This window comes from Heterodontus francisci, chromosome 5 (assembly GCF_036365525.1).
Source record: "Heterodontus francisci isolate sHetFra1 chromosome 5, sHetFra1.hap1, whole genome shotgun sequence".
In the NCBI taxonomy this organism is placed as follows: Eukaryota; Metazoa; Chordata; class Chondrichthyes; order Heterodontiformes; family Heterodontidae; genus Heterodontus; species Heterodontus francisci.
The window spans coordinates 69,579,739-69,602,429 of NC_090375.1; the positions used below are offsets into that span (position 1 = coordinate 69,579,739).

A 22,691-nucleotide genomic window follows, 5' to 3' on the forward strand; every position below is an offset into this window, starting at 1 on the left:
TGTCACATCCATGTCTCTGATGTTGCTTGGCTTATATGAAAATGATGTACAGGGAAAGACCACCAGGTCCATCTATCCATCTCATGTAGTTGTGATACCAACACACCCTAACCACCTGGAGCTATGGGGAAAGGTGAAAAACTAGATTAAAAACTCACATCAGTTGGGGACGTGCAGACAAACTTAAAAATTCTTCTTCAACCCCCTTAGGCGATCAGAACTGGTCCAACTGATCACATTGACACTGATTATGCAAGGCGATCTCCGCCCCAGCCAGAAACCGGTTCAGCTCTCACATGAAGGAATACCACATAGCTGGTGATTTGTTCCACAGATCAGCTGTTCTCTGGAAAATAAAGAACTGCCCAGCAATCCTTTATGGCATTTCATGGCCCCCATGGTTATGGTGTCACCACTGGAGGGTGCACCCCTCCCTCCCGCTGCCCTAATCGCTGAAGCCTACCAGCTTGCTTAAAAAAAAAACTTAGCTTTCCTTCGAGGGCACCTCAGTATGGAGGTGCCCTCTTCTTCCTCCTGCCGTCTCAACGGTGGCCACCTCTATTGGTGGCGCTGCCGAGCTGCTGGCCCTCTGATTGGGCTGGCAACTCTGGGAGGTGGACTGCCATCCTCAGATGGACAGCAGTCCCGGTGGGGCCCTCTTAATTGGCCACCGCCTGTAAAATGCTGCCCAGGCTCCTGCCGTCGGCGCAGGGTTGGGTCCCGCTTTCGGTCCTAGCGGCGGGACTACTTTTCAGAAAATTCTGGCCATCGTGTGCATCACCACATGAGATCTGCTAGTTATTAAATGTAATTTATTCTGCATTTATTATATAAAAAAAATTTAAGAGTTCTTTTTCAGAATAGAAGACAAACAAATTGAATTTGAAAACTTTTCAAGTAAACAACCTCAGGCTAATTGCATACACCTGTGTTTGTTTAAAAGCCTCCTAATATAAACATCTTAATTCATCACACCTGGATAGTCATCCAAAGCAGTAACAGTGCACTTTGTGTTTTAAAGAGGCAGAAGATGGCCAGCCCTACTGGCTTTGTAGTTGAGGCACTTGGTGGGGAAGGCAAAAGGAGCTGAATGATCAAAATGGGCAATAGACAGCCTAAAGTGCATGATAATGTTCGCATTTTAGGGGTTAGTGGCAAATCAGACCCTTTGCCCCTTCCTCCTCAGTGCTATTAAACACTACCTAGTCCTATTGCTATCACACCCTAATTCCTTCAGTATTTTCATCCCTTCCCTACCTTCAATGCTTTCAGACTACAGAATATTCTCTACAAGACCCTAAACTGTCCCCAGTACTAACGCATACCAGGCGCTCCACCCCCAAGTCTTCCCTGTTCGATGATGTGTGCTCCCAGACCAGATGTCTCCTCTGAAATAGCTGCCAGGCTCTAAATACCTCCCACAAAAACACCCTTACCCCTGCATCCCCACCTACTGCTATCACAACCTAACACTGCCTTTCACCAGAATTTGTGCACACACCTTACTTCAGCACCCACTCCACCCCCAACCAAAGCTGACTTTTAACACACATGCTAAAATGCCTTACTCCTCTATATCTTAGTACCTTACACATACGGTTGGTCCCTCTTCTCCCACAAGGCTGTTCAATGTTGTCCCCCATCCTGAAAACTATCAGACCCCTGCTCTTTGATACTGGGAGTCCCTCTCAGTGCTCACAAACCACTTCATTGCATTCCCAGTGGTCCCTGATCCCAGAACCACAACAAGTTTTCAGGTGTTCAGATTCTCTCCCAATACCCCCGGATTCCAGGATCCCTCATTTAGTAATTCCAGGAACTGCCACACTGTACCTAGAACATCTCTTCCCTGTGTTTCCGGAACTCTGCAATACTCCACACAATGCTCTTGGATCCTGGAATACCCCTTAAAATATGGCTAGACTTCAAGACCCCATCTCAGTAATACAAGATCCCATATTCTCTTCTTGGTGCTCCTTGATTACAGGTCACTCTCAATGCTGATAAGTGTTGTTGGTAATAAGTGTCCTTGGCTTTACACCTTTGTTCTTCTAAAACAGGGATGTCCAACCTTTTTACGTGAGGGACCACATTACCAATTTTGTCCTACATGGGGGGCCGGTGAGCAAATCTCGGAAGGATAAAGGCAGTAGAAATTTATTTTACTATTAATTAAAACAACAAAAAATGTGCATTTTTTGATAACAAGCTTTAAATGAGAAGACTAATTTATTAATTTACTACTTTAAACATTGATTTAGTGAGATACCTGGCATTATTTTTGCTTGCAGTAGTCAATGTCTGCCCTTGGTGTAGTGATGCTGAGTATTCCAGATAGATATCCACCTATCAGGAGTGATCGTGATTGCTCTTTCCCTCGCCCCCTCTCTGTGTCTGTCTCTCTCTCTCTCTCCGCCTCTCTGTGTCTGTCTGTCTCTTCCCCCTCTGTGTCTGTCTGTCTCTCCCCCTCTCCGTGTCTGTCTCTCGCTCTCTCTTCCTGTCTGGGCTGGATTTTGTTTTCCCCAGGCGTCGGGATCCGTGTTGGGAGGGTGCCTGAAGATGGCTCCGGATGAGACCCACCATGGACCTCGACGCCGGGAGGGCCTGGCCCGAACCAGCCAGCAGCGTCGAGGCTCCATGGAGGCCCTCCCAGCCACTGAGCAACGGGACCGCAATTAACATACTCAAAGCAATAAAATGAATACATTTAAATAGACTTACCTAAGATCTTGAGGGCCTGCCACAATCTACGGCGCGGCGGCCAGCACTCCTGCACCTTCAGATCCCCATCCGGGGAAACACGGCACCACACTGGTGTGGACGGGGGAGGAGGTAAGATTGTCAATGCGGGGGGGTGGTGGAGACGGGGTCAAATAAACGTAATGGGTGTAGGGGATGGTGAGAAGGGTTGAACCTGAAACTTTGTGCAGTTGCGGGGGGTAAGTCAGAAAAGGTGTGTTTTGCGGCGGGGGGTAAGGATAAATAGTTAATGTAATTGATATGGTGGGGGGAAAGGGGTGTTATAAATTTATTTATTTAATTTTGGGGGTTACTTATTTAAAATTTTAAATGTGCCAGCTGGGCTGGCTGCCCTTTAAAAATGATGCCAGCACCTGCGCACACGAAGCTGACGTCAATGCCGGGGCCGGACAGCCCATCCCCTCCATGTGATCGGGGGTGGGGGGTGGTGCAGCGGGCCGTCCCGGCTATTTAAATGAGCCACCGCAAGGGAGATTGTAGTGGCTCTTTGGTGTGTGACCCACACAGACGGGCCGCCATTTTTTGAGCTCGCTGCCAAGATCAGGGGCGGCCTTTTAAAATTCAACCCTCTGTGACTGACTCTCTCGCTCTTTCTCTCCCCCTCTCTGTGTCTGTCTGTCTGTCTCTCTGTCCCCCTCTCTGTGTCTGTCTGTCTCTCTCTCTGTCTCCCTCTCTGTGTCAGTCTCTCTCTCTTCTCCCCCCCCCTTTCTGTGTGTCTCTCTCTCTGTTCCCCCTCTCTGTGTCTGTCCATCTGTTTCTCTCTGTCCCCCTCTGTGTCTGTCTGTCTCTCTCTCCCCCTCTCTGTGTCTGTCTGTCTCTCTCTCCCCCTCTCTGTGTCTGTCTGTCTCTCTCTCTGTCTCCCTCTCTGTGTCAGTCTCTCTCTCTCTTCCCCCCCCTTACTGTGTGTCTCTCTCTCTGTCCCCCTCTGTGTCTGTCTCTCTCTCTCTCTCCCCCTCTCTGTGTCTGTCTCTCTCTCTCTCTCTCTCCCCCTCTCTGTGTCTGTCTCTCTCTCTCTCTTTCCCCCTCTCTGTGTCTGTCTCTCTCTCTCTCTCTCCCCCTCTCTGTGTCTGTCTCACTCTCTCCCCCTCACTGTGTCTATCTCTCATGCTATCGGTTCCTCAGACTGACTGTGACTACCATCTCTGTCATGACCTGCTCCGCCGGACTGCAGCCAATCACCACGCAGGCCCTCTGGGAGTCGTCCCGAATTACGGTTCCGTTCATAAGGACCGGGTCACAGGGGAACTACATTTCCCAGCACGCACTCACTCAACGAAAACAGCAGTGCAGCTGATTGTCAGTCATAGAAATCTTTGGCGGGCTGGAAGAAATTTCTCATCCCTGAAGCTGGAAGCAAATGGCCGGGGGCAAAAACCATGCAGCAAAGAGGAGGAATGGCTGAGTACAGTTTAGATCCGTGCGCCGGATGGAAAACTGTGGAGGGCCGTATGTTGGACAACTATCTTCTAAAACTTCAGATACACTGTGAATATTCCCATGTAAGTTCTTCTAGTAACATATGAAAATTTTATAGGGCACTCTTCCTCTAAGTATAATACTCCTTTTCATTTATAGCATTACTATTTTTGGCAGTTTCTACTTTATATCTGGCCTTTTGTTCTTTCCCACCCACAATTTAATAATTTGTAAATTTATGCTAAATAATTTGTAAAGTTAATCAGTTTTTTTGAGTTGAGAGTAATACACAAATTTATTCCACCAAGTAGTTGATTGGATGACATGCATTATTCATTGGGATTCACTCATATATTTGAATTTGTCAGAAGAGCACAATGTTAGCCAGAAAACGAATCAAGTTACTCAGAAATAAGCAAATCTTTTTGCGCAATGTTTTTTCTTTGTGAGATATTTAATGTCCAAAATAAGTTTTAAAGTATAATAAACACGTAATTTGATGATGACTAAATTGTTTATTTTAATATCTTGATTAAAGTTTCTAATTCAAGGCCTAAAGCCTGTTTCAACAGCATGGTCTTAGACTATTTCTCCCCCTTGTAACAGTTGAAGCGAATTAACAGCAATTTCTGTGCATGTGCAGTTTGCAGAGTTTCTTGGAATTTATCAATAGAATTTTCTTCGTTGAAGAACTGCTATCTCTATCCTAGAGGCATAGAACAAACAAAGACTTGCATTTATATAGCACCTTTCATGATCACAGCACATCCCAAAGCGCTTTACAGCCAATAAAGTACTTTTGAAGAGTAGTCACTATGGTAATATAGGAAACGTGGCAGCCAGTTTGTGCACAGCAAGCTCCCACAAACAGCAATGTGATAATGACCAGATAATCTGTTTTTGTTGTGTTGATTAAGAGATAAATATTGGCCAGGACCTAGGTAATTACTCCCTGCTCTTCTTCGGAATAGTGGCATCGGGTCTTCACTGTCCACCTGAGAGGGCAGACAGGCCCTTGGTTTAATGCCTTATCCAAAAGCACCTCCAGCACTTCCTCAGTACTGTACTGGAGTGTCAGCCTTGATTTTTGTGCTCAAGTCCTTAAACCCACAACCTTCTGAAGTTTACAGCACAGACCTATCATGTTTTATTTTGAGCTCTTTGCTATAGCAATCCAAACTAATCCCTCTGCTTCTTCCCCATAGCTCTGTATCTTCCTCTACTTCAGATATTTATCCGCTTTCCCCTTCAAAGATGTAATGGTCTCTGCCTCAACTGCTCCCTGTGACAGAGCATTCCATGCTCAAACAACTCTCTGGTAGTTTCTCCTGATCTCCTTCCTTACTCTCAGTGACCATCTTAAATAGATGGCACCTTCAAGATTAACACCCCACCCAGAGGAAATTTATTTTCCTATTCACCCAATTAAAACTTTTCCATAATTTTAACAGCCTCTATTAAATATCCACTTAACCTTCACTGCTCCAGGGGAAATAGTCCCAGTATCCCATGTCTATTGTTATAATTACTCATCTCCAATATCATTCTGGTGAACTTACATCATGTTCTCTATGGCTATAATGTTCTTCCTCGATGTGATACCCAAAACTGCACACAGTACTCAAATCAGTGGTAGACCAGAGTTCATTATAACCTCCTGCTGTTTGCCCCATTTACAAAATGTTAATTCCCTTTTTTATGGCTTTATCTATCTACATTTGCACGTTCAAGAAATTTGCACTTTAAGCCCTGGGATTATAGCATTATGGCATTTTACAGAACAGTAGGAGGCCAGTCAGTTTCTCCTGCCTATGTGGGCTCTCTGAAAGAGCTACCACTTAGACCCATTCCCCTGCCCTTCCTCATATCCTTTTACATTTCTTTCTATTTCAAATATTTATTCATTTCCCTTTTAAAAACTATTATGGATTTTGCTTTTTACTTCTCTCTGGTAAGGCGTTCCATCAAAAAAGTAAATGCAATACTGAGTGGGTGCATCACTCGAGAGGTAACCACTAAGGCCCATTTGGGTGCCACTTCAAATGGAACTGCACACTGACCTCAACCTATTTTCACAATGTCTATTTTGACTCTGGAGTCTTCATACAATATTACCACTAATTCTGGGATGCACAAACTATGGTTGATACATGTTGTAGCAGCTGGCATGCCTGCTCAGAGAGGTTCTGCACAAGCTACAAGCCAAACATCAGATGTGCCCATATAGCTCATTCCCCTTCTAGAGGTATCCATCTACTATTTCTATCCGCAGTTACTGCAAATACTTTTTCCAGTTCTTGAGGAGACCATTGACTGTGGAGAAAGGTTGGTGAGTTCGATGTGGCTGAGGCACAGGAATTGTCTTTAATAGCTTGATCAGAATTAGTCAAACTACCAGTGCTCCTAGGCTTCCAATTTCTTCCAAAGGAGCAGAAGAGATAATTTCATGTATATCAGGAGATAGTTTCAACCAACATGGTTTACTAATAGTAGTAAGGTTTATTCATATTGGCAAAGCTTTATTAGCATTGGTCAGGTTTATTAGCAGTAGAAAGGTTTCCATATCTGTATTTTTTTTTATTCGCTTCATAGGATGTGGGCGTCGCTGGCTAGGCCAGCATTTATTGCCCATCCCTAATTGCCCTTGAGAAGGTGGTGGTGAGCTGTCTTCTTGAACCACTGCAGTCCACGTGGGGTAGATACACCCACAGTGCTATTAGGAAGGGAGTTCCAGGATTTTGACCCAGCGACAGTGAAGGAACGGCGATATATTTCCAAGTCAGGATGGTGTGTGTGGCTTGGTGGGGAACTTGCAGGTGGTGATGTTCCCACGCATCTGCTGCCCTAGTCCTTCGAGGTGGTAGAGGTTGTAGGTTTGGAGCATGCTGCCTGAGTAGCCTTGGTGCATTGCTGCAGTGCATCTTGTAGATGGTACACACTGCTGGCACTGTGTGTCGCTGGTGGAGCAAGTGAATGTTGTGGACAGGGTGCCAAACAAGTGGGCTGCTTTGTTGAGCTTCTTGAGTGTTGTTGGAGCTGCACCCATCCTGGCAAGTGAAGAGTATTCCATCACACTCCTGACTTGTGCCTTGTAGATGGTGGACAGGCTTAGGGAGTCAGGACGTGAGTTACTCGCCGCAGGATTCCTAGCCTCTGACCTGCTCTTGTAGCCACGGTATTTATATGGCTACTCCAGTTTGGTTTCTGGTCAATGGTAGCCCCCAGGATGTTGATAGGGGGGGATTCAGCGATTTTAATACCATTGAATGTCAAGGGGAGATGGTTAGATTCTCTCTTGTTGGAGGTGGTCATTACCTGGCACTTGCGTGGCACGAATGTTACTTGCCACTTATCAGCCCAAGCCTAGATACTGTCCAGGCCTTGCTGCATTTCTACACAGACTGCTTCAGTATCTGAGGAGTTGTGAATGGTGCTGAACATTGTGCAATCATCAGCGAACATCCCCACTTCTGACATTATTGAAGGAAGGTCATTGATGAAGCAGTTGAAGATGGTTGGGCCTAGGACACTACCCTGAGGAACTCCTGCAGTGATGTCCTGGAGCTGAGATGATTGACCTCCAACAACCACAGCCATCTTCTTTTGCGCCAGGTACGATTCCAACCAGCGGAGATTTTTACCCCTGATTCCCATTGACTCCAGTTTTGCTAGGTCTCCTTGATGCTATACTCGGTCAAATGCTGCCTTGATGTCAAAGACAGTCACTCTCACCTCACCTCTTGAGTTCAGCTCTTTTGTCCATGTTTGAACCACATCAGGTGGCAGGACTATATCTCCAACACAGAAGTCCTTGAAGCGGCCAACACCCCCAGCTGATACACACTACTGAGTCAGCGGCGCTTGAGATGGCTTGGCCATGTGAGCCGCATGGAAGATGGCAGGATCCCCAAAGACACATTGTACAGCGAGCTCGCCACTGGTATCAGACCCACCGGCCGTCCATGTCTCCGTTATAAAGACGTCTGCAAACGTGACATGAAATCGTGTGACATTGATCACAAGTCGTGGGAGTCAGTTGCCAGCATTCGCCAGAGCTGGCGGGCAGCCATAAAGACAGGGCTAAATTGTGGCGAGTCGAAGAGACTTAGTAGTTGGCAGGAAAAAAGACAGAGGCGCAAGGGGAGAGCCAACTGTGCAACAGCCCCAACAAACAAATTTCTCTGCAGCACCTGTGGAAGAGCCTGTCACTCCAGAATTGGCCTTTATAGCCACTCCAGGCGCTGCTTCACAAACCACTGACCACCTCCAGGCGCGTATCCATTGTCTCTCGAGATAAGGAGGCCCAAAGAACCAAGGCTGTAATGAGGTCAGCAGCTGAGTGACCCTGGCGGAACCCAAACTGAGCGTCAACGAGCAGGTTATTGCTAAGCAAGTGCCGCTTGAGAGCACTGTCAATGACACCTTCCATCACTTTACTGATGATTGAGAGTAGGCTGATGGGCACTTCTGGCTGAAGATGGATGCAAATGCTTCAGCCTTGTCTTTTGCACGGATGTGCTGGACTCCCCATCATTGAGGATGGGGATATTTGTGGAGCCAGCTCCTCCTGATTGTCCACACTATTCATGACTGGATGTGGCAGGACTGCAGAACTTTGATCTTATCTGTTGGTTGTGGGATTGCTTAGCTCTGTCTATTGCATGCTACTTACGCTATTTGGCACGCAAGTAGCTTCACCAGGTTGACACCTCATTTTGAGGTCTGCCTGGTGCTGCTCCTGGCATGCCCTTCTGCACTCGTCATTGAACCATGGTTGATCTCGCGGCTTGATGGTAATGTTAGACTGGGGGATATGCCGGGCCATGAGGTTACAGATTGTAGTTGAGTACAATTCTGCTGTTGATGATGGCCCACAGTACCTCATGGATGCCCAGTTTTGCATTGCTAGATCTGTTCGAAATCTATCCCATTTAGCACGGTGGTAGTGCCACACAACACGATGGAGGGTATTCTTAATGTGAAGACGGGACTTCGTCTCAACAAGGACTGTGCTGTGGTCACTCCTACAATACTGTCATGGACAGATGCATCTGCGGCAGGCAGATTGGTGAGGATGAGGTCAAATATGTTTTTCCCTCTTGTTGGTTCCCTCATCACCTGCCACAGACCCAGTCTAGCAGCTGCGTCCTTTAGGACTCGACCAGCTCGGTCAGTAGTGGTGCTACTGAGCTACTCTTGGTGATGGACATTGAAGTCCCCCACCCAGAGTACATTCTGCGCCCTTGCCACCCTCAGTGCTTCCTCCAAGAAGTGTTCAACATGGAGGCGTACTAATTCATCAGCTGAGGAGGGGGGCAGTGGCGGTAGGTGGTAATCAGCAGGAGGTTTCCTTGCCCTTGTTTGACCTGATGCCATGAGACTTCATGGGGTCTGTACATATCTGTACATCAAGAAAAGTATAATGTTAGTTGTAGGTGTTACTAGCATATAATAAACACAGTAAATTCTACTTTACATAGGAATTATTCTGAGGTAATTAAGATAGTAATTAAAGTCAATTAACTAATAGCATAAATAACAATGGCAGGACAGGTGTTATGGTGCAGCTGTGATATGTGGGAGCTTTTGGTTGCCAGGACAAACACATCTGCAGAAAGTGTAAGCAGCTAGAGGAATTCTGGATCAGGATTATTGACTTGGAAGCTGAACTGCAAACACTGCGCATCATAAGGGAGGAGGAGAAATACCTGGACACTTTGTTCCAGAAGACGGTCACACCTCTTAGCACAGGATCATCTCTTTTGGTAAGTAGTGAGGGACAGGAGGAAGTGACTGTGAGTGAGGCCGGTAAAGGGACCAAACAGAAAATAGTGGATGAGCCTCAGACTTTGCAATTGTCAAACAGGTCTGAGGTGCTCTCAACCTGGTAAACGAAAGCGAGGTCTGCAGGGTGGATAAGCATACTGGCAATGGCACTGTGAGACAGGAAGCCATTCAAGTGAGGGGAGCAAAGAGGAATGTAGTGGTAGTTGGGGATAGTATAGCGAGGGGGATTGACACTTCTGTGCAGCTGAGAACGTGAGTCCAGAAGGTTGTGTTGCCTACCCGGTGTCAGGGTTCAGGACATCTGCTCAGGGCTGGACAGGAACTTGGAGTGGGAGGGGGAGGATCCGGTTGTCGTGGTCCATGTAGGTACCAATGACTTAGGTAGGACTAGGAAAGAGATTCTACTTAGTCAGTATGAGGAGCTAGGCACCAAATTGAAGAGCAAAACCTCAAGGATAATAATCTCTGGATTATTACCTGCGCCACATGCCAATTGGCAAAGGGCACAGAAAATTAGTGAAATGAATACGTGGCTCCAAGACTGGTGTGGGAGAAGTGAGTTCTAGTTCATCGGGCACTGTCACCAGTACTGGGGAAAGTGGGGGCTGTACCGTTGGGACCAGTGATCGAGCGAACCATATAATTAGGGACTTAGACAGGGCTATAAACTAAACAAGGGGGGAGAGGGATCCAGAGGGAGTAGATGTAGCAAATCAAGGGGTAGAGTCAAGGCAGGAGAGCAGAATAGTAATATGGGAAGTGAGAGTTAGACAATGGCAGGAAGGGACAGAGAGAAAAAACATAAGACCACACCAACAGTCAAAACTAGATGTTACAGAGATAACAAAAAGACAAAACTAAAGACTCTGTATCTGAATGCATGTAGCATTCATAACAAAGTAGATGAACTGATAGCACACATTGAAGTGAATAAATATGATCTGATAGCCATTACGGAGATGTGGCTGCAGGATGACAAGGATTGGGTCCTGAATATTGAGGGGTATATGACATTCAAGAAGAATAGGAAGCGAGGTAAAGGTGGAGGGGTAGTACTCTTAATCAAGGATGGCATTGGTGCAATAGTTAGAGATGACCTTGGTTCAGGAGATCAGGATGTAGAATCTGTTTGGGTGGAGATGAGAAATGGTAGGGGAAAGAAGTCACTAGTGGGAGTGGTCTACAGGCCCTCTAACAGTAATCACAATATAGGACGAAGTGTACAAGAAGAAATACTGGGTGCTTGTGTTACGACCTGGTGAGAAAGGTGTCCAGGGGTCTTTTACTGTCTTCGCTGGTCTTATTGTAACAGGGTTTAATTTTTAAACACACTGTGTTTTGAGCTCCCCCTTGGTGAATCCTTGTTCACCGCTTTCGAATTATAAGGCAAATATATAAGCATAAACAGGCTTTCTTAGGTTTAAAGAAGAAAAGTTAAAGTTATTAAACCTTAAACTTAAACTCTAATTAGGTTAATGCCTATGGATACATGTCACATCCCACACTAGCATGCATACGCGATACGCACATGCAAAGAGAGTCAGAAAAGAGAAGAAAAATAAAATGGAGAGGTTTGAGGCAACCTCTGAAGAGAGTTTTTTTTACTGTGCTTCAAGCTCACTGTGGAGTCCTGATTGTAGGTTGTCTTGCTTTTATTGGGGCCCAGTATTCTTCTTAAACCTTGTTCACTGTAGAAGACTTTTCTTTCTTGGGATTCATATGTCTTCAATGATTTCCAAAGCTGTTGACAGCGAGATGAGAGCAGACAGGAGAGAGGTCTTTTCCAGTCCAGGAGCAAATAGCTTTCTGAGTTTTAACCCTGTGGCCAGTTCAAATTCAAAAAACTCCAACAGTCAGCCAGTCATGTGACTAAACTGGTCTGACCACGTCTGTTTGTGTATTTGGCCATCTTAGTAGCTACCTGGAATGCTTCAACGTCTGGTATTCAAAAGTCCATTGTGGATTAAATTGGTGCAGGGAATAGCCCCTTTGTCCTTTGAAGTACTGTTTGTTGATATGCTAATGTCTCTCTCCAGCCAAAGTCTCCAGTTGTTTTTTAAAGCAAGTTCTTTCTTCACCAACAACAGTTTAAAATCAACATTCATGTGGTGAAATTAATTTTCCTCATTCTTGGCAGGTGGGGGGCTTGCCTGATACTTGTGATAAAGGAACAGCAATAATCATGGGTAATTTTAATCTACTTATAAACTGGAAAAATCAGCCTGGATGATGAGTTCATAGAATGCTTTCGAGATAGTTTCTTAGAGCAGCACGTTCTTGAACCAACCAGAGTTTAGTTTAGACAGGCATCAAGATCGGCGCAGGCTTGGAGGGCCGAATGGCTTGCTCCTGTGCTGTACTGTTATTTGTTCTTTATTCAGACTGCAGGTTATATTAGACTTAGTTTTGTGTAATGTGACAGGATTAATTAATGATTTCAGAGTAACGGCATCTCGGGGTAGCAGCAACTACAATATGATTGGATTTTACATCCAGTTTGAAAGAGAAAAGAGTGGGTTTAAGAGAAGTATTTTAAACTTAAATAAGGGCAACTATGTGGGCATGAAAGCTGAGCTAGCTGAAGTGAACTGGGTTACTAGGCTAGGAGATAGATCAATGGAGAAGCAGTGGCAGACATTCAAGGGGATATTTCAGAATATTCAGATTAATTATATTCCTACTATAAAGAAAAATTCTAAGGGGAGGACCCACCATCCGTGGTTAACTAAAGAAGTTAAGGAAAGCAACAAACTTAAGGAAAAATCATATAATTGCGCAAAGATGAGTGGCAGGTCAGATGATTGGTTAGAATATAAAGAGCAGCAGAGAATGACTAAAAGGTTAATCAGGAGAAAGAAATTAGAGTATGGGAGGAAACCAGCTAGAAATACAAAAACAGATAGGAGTTTCTACAGGTATTTAAAAAGGAAAAGAGTAAATAAAGTGAGTGTTGGTCCTCTAGAGAGTGAAAATGGGGAGTTAATAGCAGATAATAAGGAAATGGCGGATGAAATGAACAAAGATTTTGCTTCTGTCTTCACTATAGAGGATACAAAAAACATTCCAGTAATATCTATAAATCAGGAGATGGAAGGAAGAGAGGAACTTGGTGAAATTACAGTCATCAGGGAAACGGTACTGAGCAAACTGATGGAGCTGTGAACTGACAAGTCCCCGGGTCCTGATGGGCTTCATTCTAGGGTCTTAAAAGAAGTGGCTAATGAGGTAGTAGATGCGTTGGTGATAATTTTTCAAAATTCGCTAGATTCTGGAAAAGTTCCATCAGACTGGAAAGTAGCAAATATAACCCCTCTATTCAAGAAAGGGGGGGTGAGACAGAAAACAGGTAACTATAGGCCAGTTAGCTTGTCGTCTGTCGTGGAGAAGGTGTTAGAATCGATCATTAAGGAGGCTATACCTGGGCACTTAGAAAATCTCAAGGTAATCGGGAATAGTCAGCATGGTTTTGTGAAAGGGAAATCATGTTTAACCAATTTATTGGAGTTCTTTGAAGGAGTAACATGTGCTGTGGATAAAGGGGAGCCCGTTGACGTACTGTACTTGGATTTTCAGAGGGCATTTGACAAGGTGCCACATAAAAGGTTATTGTGCAAAGTAGGAGCTCATAGTGTAATGGGTTACATATTAGCATGGATAGAAGATTGGCTGGCTGGCAGATAACAGACAGTATGCATAAATGGGTCCTTTTCTGATTGGCAGGATGTGACGCGTGGAGTCATTGCAGGGGTCTGTACTGGGGCCTCAACTTTTTTCAATTTATATCAATGACTTGGATGAGGGGAGTGATGGCTTGGCCGCTAAATTTGCAGATGACACAAAGATAGGTAGGAAAGTATGTTGTGAAGAGGAGATAAGGAGGTTGCAGATCGATATAGATAGGTTGAGTGAGTGGGCAAAAATCTGACAGATGGTGTATCATGTGGGAAAATGTGAAGTTGTTCACTTTGGCAGGAAGAATGAAAAAGCAGCGCATAACTTAAACAGAGAACGACTGCAGAATTCTGAGGTGCAGAGGGATCTGGGTGTTATAGTGCATGAGTCACAAAAAGTTAGTATGCAAGTACAGCAAGTTGTAAAGAAGGCTAATGGAATGCTATCCTTTATTACGAGAGGAATTGAAAATAAAAGTAAGGTTATGCTGCTTCAGTTTTACAGGGCATTGGTGAGACCACATCTTGAATACTGTGTGCGGTTTTGGTCTTGTTATTTAAGGAAGGATGTAAATGCATTGGAGGCGGTTCAGAGGAGGTTTACTAGATTGATACCTGTTGTCTTATGAGGAAAGGTTGGACAGACTGGGCTTATTTTTACTGGAGTTTAGAAGAGTGAGGGGAGACTTGATTGAAGTATATAAGATCTTGAATGGTCTTGACCAGGTGGATGTGGAAAGGATGTTTCCTCTTGTGAGTGAGTCCAGAACTAGGGGCCACTGTTTTAAAATTAGGGGACGCCCTTTTAGGACAGAGATGAGGAGAAATTTTTTCTCTGAGGATTGTGTGACTTTGGAACTCTGTGCCTCAGAAGGAGGTGGAGGTGGGGTCATTGAATATTTTTCAGGCGGAGGCAGATAGATTCTTGTTAGGCAAGGGAATCAAAGGTTATTGGGGTAGATGGGAGTGTGGAATTCGAGACACTGACAGATCAGCCATGAACTTATTGAATGGCGGAGCAGGCTCGAGGGACCGAATGGCCTACTTCTGCTCCTAATTCATATGTTTGTCTCTTTAACTGAAATAAAGAACAGAGATTAGGAGAGAGCCTCCAGTGCATTCTGAGCTAGTTGTGTGCATTAGTCTTTTAACAATTCAACTTATATTTGCGTTTCCATATTATACCTTTTTATTTTCATTTTTTGGGCTGGAGACATGGAAACGTCTACTGACAATGTTGTAATAGATAAATCCTAAACCTGAACACCACGATCCTTGAGTTTTGGCAGTGTCTTACAAGGCAAATCAAGCAAGGAGTATTCCATATGCCAAATGTTCCTGCTGCTTAGATTACACTGGACCCTGAAACATTAGTTAAAGCTGGTATGCTGAGTGGGGTGGATTGCACAGGCCCCTACAATAGTATATATGAGTCCACCAGTGGGATCTAGGCCTGGCAAGTGACCTCAAGACGAGACTTTTTTATGCTTTATAGGTTGCACCCCTGTCTCCACCACCATCCACACACCCCATCCCTCCCCAGTCCACCTTACCTTACGAAGGGGTCAGAGGGAACATGGGCAGGGTTGGTGGGCAAAAAGAAAATCCTCTTCCCTTCCCATAGGGCAGGTAGGTACGACAATTACCAGCAATCATAGGATTGCTGGTAATCCTATTGCACCCTCTTAACTAGTAAATAAGGTGTTGTTCCCTGCAAACACCATGGGTTCACCAATGGGATCACGGTGGAAGAATTTAGCTCAAGGATAAAAATTTTGGATATTTCTTGCATTATTTCCTATCAGATGTGGGAGCAGAGAACATAATTTTCCCAAGGCCTTTTTGCATTGATTTTAGGGCAAAAACAGTGAAGTATACCTTCAAATGTTATTTCCTGATATCTAATTTGAAATTGGTGTTGGTATTTTAGAGCTGTTGAGGTCTACTCATACATAACTAATTTTTTTATTGATTCATCGGAGGTGTTCATGAGTGGCAAGGCCAGTATTTATTGCCCATCTTCAATTGCCCTTGAGAAGGTGGTGTGAGTCGTATTCTTGAACTGCTGCAGTCCATCTGGTGTAGGTACAAACACAGTGCTGTTAGAGAGGGAGTTCCAGGAACTTGGCCCAGCAACATTGAAGGAATGACAATATATTTCCAAATCAGGATGGTGTGTGACTTGGAGAGCAACTTACAGGTGGTAGTGTTCCCATGCGCCTGCTGCCCTCGTTCATCTCGATGGTAGAGATTGTGGGTTTGGAAGGTGCTGTTTAAGGAGGCTTGGTGAGTTGCTGCAGTCCATTTTGTAGAAGGAACACATTGCTGCCACTGTGTGCTGGTGGTGGAGGGAGTGAATGGTTAAGGGGTTGGATGGGGTGCCAATCAAGCAGGCTGCTTTGTCATTGATGGTATTGAGCTTCTTGAGTGTTCTTGGAGTCGCACTCATCCAGGCATGTGGCGAGTATTCCATCACACTCCTGACTTGTGCCTTGTAGATGATGGACAAGCTTTGAGGAGTCAGTTTGAAAGAAAACAAATCGAGCATTTTTGGAAATGTTATAGTGGTATTGTATATATGTTTAGTATAGAAGTATATAAGTTTAATATAGAATGTCCAGCAGTTTTTATTTGACAATATATTCTGCATTATCAATAGTGTTTAAAAGATGCTTAAAAAGTCCTTTTCATGCGTGTAAAACGCATTTCACTAACAATTATTTTATTACCCTCAGGAAAACAAGATTATAAGAAAACCAAATCAGTTTTAAAAGCAACAAGATTGAAAGCAGAAGCCAAAAAATCAGCACCAGGAATAAGGGTGTGTGTAGTTGTTTGATAACCTTCATTAAATTTCAGTAACTGTCAAATATCTTTTCCCTAAAGACAAATGCACTGAATATTGATTATTTCTCTGAGATATTGTTTGTGACATTTCAGAATCTGTGTGGAATGTTAGGAACTAAATATTTATGCAGTACTGCACTTGAAATTGGAAATTATCATAAGTCTTCAATGGTCTGTGGTGTAAAAACAAAACTAAGCAGAAGGCAACCAGACTGTGTTCTGTGGGGATTCAAATTCAAAATGTTATATACTTCTGGTAGATAACTTCTGGTAATGCAATTTTCACCTTCTACATCTGATTATGAAGCTGATCAAGTAGTATTTTGCATTTTATTGCACAGTACTTATTGTTCTTTGTTTGAATTCTTATTCCACTGTTTTGACTTTCCTGTGTAATTAGGACCAAAAATAAACTACTATTTAAAATGCATAGCTTTTCTCCCATTGTGATACTAGTTTTAATTCGGGACCATCATAGCTAGATGAATCCATACCTGAACCAAGCATGATGCCTTTATATTTGGATTTTCAGAAGGCATTCAATAAGGTGCCACACAAGGGGTTACACAGGATTAGGGCTCATAGCATTGAGAGTAATATATTAGCTCAAATTGAGGATCAGTTAACAGACAGAAAGTAAAGAGTAGAAAAAAGGGGTTATTTTGGGTTTTGCAGGTTGTAACTAGTGGAGGATTAGTGGTTGGGTCTTAGCAATTTACAGTCTTTATCAATGAGTTAGATGAGGGTGATATATCAAAGTTTGCTGACAGTAGTTGGAAAACTAAGCTCTGAGGAGGAGCAATGAGGCTTTTTTTGTTATTTGTTCATGGGACGTGGGCTTTGCTGGCAAGGCCAACATTTATTGCCCTTGGGAAGTTGTTGGTGAACTGCCTTCATGAACTGCTGCAGTCCATGTGGTATAGGTCCACCCACAATGCTGTTAGGTAGGAGGTTCCAGGATTTTAACCCAACGACAGTGAAGGAATGGCAGTAAAGTTCCAAATCAGGATGGTGAGTAACTTGGAGGGGAACTTGCAGGTAATTTATTTATTTAGAGATACAGCACTGAAACAGGCCCTTCGGCCAACGAGTATGTGCCGACCAACAACCACCCATTTATACTAACCCTACAGTAATCCCATATTCCCTATCACCTCCCTACCCTAGGGGCAATTTATAACGGCCAATTTACCTATCACCTGCAAGTCTTTTTGGATGTGGGAGGAAACCCACGCAGACACAGGGAGAACTTGCAAACTCCGCACAGGCAGTACCCAGAATCGAACCCGGGTCCCTGGAGCTGTGAGGCTGCGGTGCTAACCACTGCGCCACTGTGCCGCCCATAATGGTGTTCCTATTTGCTTGCTGCCCTTTTCTTCCAGGTGGTACGGGCTGGTTTGGAAGGTGCTGTCAAAGAAACCTTGGAGAGTTGCTATAGTACATCTTATAGCCAATACAGAGTGCAACCACAGTGCATCAGTGTAGAGGAAATGAATGTTGAAGGTGCCATTCAAGCAGGTTGCTTTGTCCTGGATGGTGTCGAGCTTCTTGAGAGTTGTTGGATCTACACTCAACCAGTTAATAGGGGAGTACATACGGACATACGAATTAAGAGCAGGAGTAGGCCACTCAGTCCCACAAGCCTGCTCCGCCATTCAATAAGATCATGGCTGATCTGACTGTAACCTTGACTGCACATTCCTGCCTACACCCGATAAACTTTCACCCCCTTGTTTATCTAGAATCTATCTACCTCTCTTAAAAATATCTAAAGATTGCTTCCACTGCCTTTTGAGGAAGAGAATTCCAAAGACTCACCACCCTCTGAGAGAAAAAATTTCTCCTCATCTCTGTCTTAAATAGGTGACCCCTTATTTTTAAGTAGTGATCTCTAGTTCCAGATTCTCCCACAGGGGTAAACATCCTTTCCACATCCAACCTGTCAAGACCCCTCAGGATCTTATATTTTTCAATCAAGTTGCCATTTTTCTAAACTCCAGCAGATACAAGCCTAGCCTATCCAACCTTTCCTAATAAGACAACCCACCTATTCCAGGTATTAGTCTAGCAAACCTTCTCTGAACTGCTTCCAATGCATTTACATCCTTCCTTAAATAAGGAGACCAATACTGTACACAGTACTCCAGATGTGGTCTCACCAATGCCCTGTATGACTGAAGCATAACCTCCCGACTTCTGTATTCAATTCCCCTCGCGATAAACGATGACATTCTATTAGCTTTCCTAATTACTTGCTGAACCTGCATACTTACCTTTTGTGATTCATGCGCCAGGACACCCAGATCCCTCGCATCTCAGAGCTCTGCAATCTCTCACCATTTAGATAATATGCTTTTTTATTTTTCCTGCCAAAATGGACAATTTCACATTTCCCACATTATAATCCATTTGCCAGATCTTTGCCCACTCACTTAACCTATCTATCTCCCTTTGTAGCCTCCTTATGTCCTCTTCATAACTTAACTTTCCTACCTATCTTTCTGTCATTAGCAAATTTAGCAACCATACCTTCGGTCCCTTCATCCATCTCATTCATATAAATCGGAAAAAGTTGAGGACCCAGCACTGATCCCTGCGGCACATAACTCGTTACATATTGCCCTCAGTACCTTGCTCTATGGCAGCGAGGCCTGGACAACGTATGCCAGCCAAGAGCGACGTCTCAATTCATTCCATCTTCGCTGCCTCCGGAGAATACTTGGCATCAGGTGGCAGGACTATATCTCCAACACAGAAGTCCTTGAAGCGGCCAACACCCCCAGCTTATACACACTACTGAGTCAGCGGCGCTTGAGATGGCTTGGCCATGTAAGCCGCATGGAAGATGGCAGGATCCCCAAAGACACATTGTACAGCGAGCTCGCCACTGGTATCAGACCCACCGGCCGTCCATGTCTCCGCTATAAAGACGTCTGCAAACGCGACATGAAATCGTGTGACATTGATCACAAGTCGTGGGAGTCAGTTGCCAGCATTCGCCAGAGCTGGCGGGCAGCCATAAAGACAGGGCTAAATTGTGGCGAGTCGAAGAGACTTAGTAGTTGGCAGGAAAAAAGACAGAGGCGCAAGGGGAGAGCCAACTGTGCAACAGCCCCGACAAACAAATTTCTCTGCAGCACCTGTGGAAGAGCCTGTCACTCCAGAATTGGCCTTTATAGCCACTCCAGGCGCTGCTTCACATACCACTGACCACCTCCAGGCGCGTATCCATTGTCTCTCGAGGTAAGGAGGCCCAAAAGAAAAAGAAGAATTGTCAAACAGAAAATGACCCATTTATGCCAACTCTCTGTTTCCTGTTAGCTGGTCAATCTTCCATCCATGCCAATATGTTACCCTGTACACCATGAGCTTCTATTTTCTGCAATAACCTTTGATGTGGCACCTCATCAATTATCTTCTGGAAATCTAAGTACAGTACATCCACCGGTTCCCCTTTATCCACAACTCATGTTAGTTCTTCAAAGAACTCCAATAAATTGGTTAAACATGATTTCCCTTTCACAAAACCATGTTGACTCTGCCTGATTATCTTGCATTTTTCTAAATGCCCTGCTATAACGTCTTTAATAATAGCTTCTAACATTTTCCCCTAGACAGATGTTAAGCTAACTGGCCTGTAGTTTCCTGCCTTCTGTCTCTCTCCCTTTTTGAATAAAGGAGTTACATTGGCTATATTCCAATCTAATGGAACCTTTCCCGAATCTAGGGAATTTTGGAAAATTAAAGCCAACGCATCAACTATCTCACTAGCCACTTCTTTTAAGACCCTAGCATGAAGTCCATCAGGACCCGGGGACTTGTCAGACCACAACTCCAACAATTTGCTGAGTACCACTTCCCTGGTGATTGTAATTTTCTTGAATTCTTCCCTCCCTCCATTTCCTGATTTACAGCTATTTCTGGGATGTTACCTGTATCCTCTGTAGTGAAGACCGATGCAAAATACCTGTTCAATTCATCTGCCATCTCCTAACTTTACCTTATTATTTTCCCAGATTCACTTTCTATAGGATCAACACTCACTTTGTTCACTCTTTTTTTAAATATCTATAGAAACTCTATGTTCTTGTATTTCTAGCTCACTTCCTCTCATGCCTCATCAATCTTGTAGTCATTCTTTGCTGTTTTTTATATTCTATCCAATCTTCTGACCTGCCACCCAACTTTATGCAGCTGTATGCTTTTTCTTTAAGTTTGATACTATCTTTAACTTTTTTAGTTAACCATGGATAGTGGGTCCTCCCTTGGAATTTTTCTTTCGCATTGGAATGTATCTATTCTGTGTATTAAATATCCCCTTAAATGTCTGCTACTGCATCTCTATTGACCTATCCCTTAACCTACTTTGCCTGTTCACCTTAGCTAGCTCTGTTTTCATGCTCTCATAATTGCCCATATTTAATTTTAAAATACTAGTCTTAGACCCATTCTTCTCTCTCTCTCAAACTGAATGTATAATTCAATCATATTATGATTGCTGCTACCTAGGGCCACCTTCACTATGAGGTTATCAATTAATCCTATCTCATTGCACAATACCAGGTTCAGTATAGCCTGCTGTACTTCTGAAGAAGGGTCACTGACCTGAAACGTTAACTCTGCTTCTCTCTCCACAGATGCTGCCAGACCTGCTGAGTATTTCCAGCATTTCTTGTTTTTATTCTAGTATAGCCTGCTCTCTGGTTTGCTCTAGAACATGCTGTTCTAAGAAATTATCTTGCAAACATTCTATGAACTCCTCATCTAGGCAACTTTGCCCAACTGATTTTTCCAGTCTATATGCAGATTAAAATCCCCCATGATTATTGCCGTACCTTTCTGACTAGGTGTCATTATTTCTTCCTTTATATTCTGTCCTACCGTGTGGTTACTGTTAGGGGACCTGTACACCACTCCCATGAGTTTTTAAAAAATTCATTCATGGGATGTGGGTGTCGCTGGCTATGCCAACATTGCCCATCTCTAATGGCCCTTGAGAAAGTGGTGGTGAGCTGCTGCCTTGAACCGCTGCAGTCCATGTGAGGTAGATACACCCACAGTGCTGTTAGGAAGGCAGTGCCAGGATTTTGACACAGCGACAGTGAAGGAACGGCGATATAGTTCCAAGTCAGGATGGTGTGTGACTTGGACGGGTACTTGCAGGTGGTGATGTTCCCATGCATCTGCTGCTCTTGTCCTTCGAGGTGGTAGAGGTCGCGGGTTTGGAAGGTGCTGTCTAAGGAGCCTTGGTGCGTTGCTGCATTGCACCTTGTAGATGGTACACATTGCTGCCACTGTGTGTCAGTGGTGGAGGGAGTGAATGTTTGTGGATGGTGTGCCAATCAAATGGGCTGCTTTGTCCTGGATGGTGTTGAACTTCTTGAGTGTTATTGGAGCTGCACCCATCCAGGCAAATGGAGATTATTCCATCACACTCCTGACTTGTGCCTTGTAGATGGTGGACAGGCTTTGGGAGTCAGGAGGTGAGTTACTCGCTGCAGGATTCCCAGCCTCTGACCTGCTCTTGTAGCCACAGTATATTTATATGGCTACTCCAGTCCAGTTTCTGGTCAATGGTAGCCCCTAGGATGTTGATAGTGGGGGATTCAGTGATGGTGATGCCATTGAATATCAAGGGGAGATGGTTAGATTTTCTCTTGTTGGACATGACCATTGCCTGGCACTTGTGTGGTGCGAATGTTACTTGCCACTTATCAGCCCAAGCCTAGGTATTGTCCAGGTCTTGCTGCATTTCTACATGGACTGCTTCAGTATTTGACGAGTTGCGAATGGTGCTGAACATTGTGCAATCATCAGCAAACATCCCCACTTCTGACCTTATGATTGAAGGAATGTCATTGATGAAGCAGCTGAAGATGGTTGGGCCTAGGACACTACACTGAGGAACTCCTGCAGTGATGTCCTGGAGCTGAGATGATTGACCTCCAACAACCACAGCCATCTTTCTTTGTGCTAGGTATGACTCCAACCAGTGGAGAGTTTCCCCCCTGCTTCCCATTGACTCCAGTTTTGCTAGGGCTCCTTGATGCCATACTCGGTCAAATGCTGCCTTGATATCATGGGCAGTCACTCTCACCTCACCTCTTGAGTTCAGCTCTTTTGTCCATGTTTGAACCAAGGCTGTAATGAGGTCAGGAGCTGAGTGGCCCTGGCGGAACCCAAACTGAGCATCACTGAGCAGGTTATTGC

General features: G+C 44.4%; 1 protein-coding gene across 2 annotated transcripts in view; it reads left to right on the forward strand.

The window, feature by feature from the left end:
* The window catches only part of triqk (triple QxxK/R motif containing), a 143,558-nt gene that overhangs the window by 104,114 nt on the left and 16,753 nt on the right, over positions 1 to 22,691 (forward strand). For both annotated transcript variants that reach the window (XM_068031610.1, XM_068031611.1), the window contains exon 3: positions 16,370 to 16,455. In XM_068031610.1, the coding sequence (XP_067887711.1) occupies positions 16,370 to 16,455 (86 nt within the window). The remainder of the gene's footprint in view (positions 1 to 16,369; positions 16,456 to 22,691) is intronic.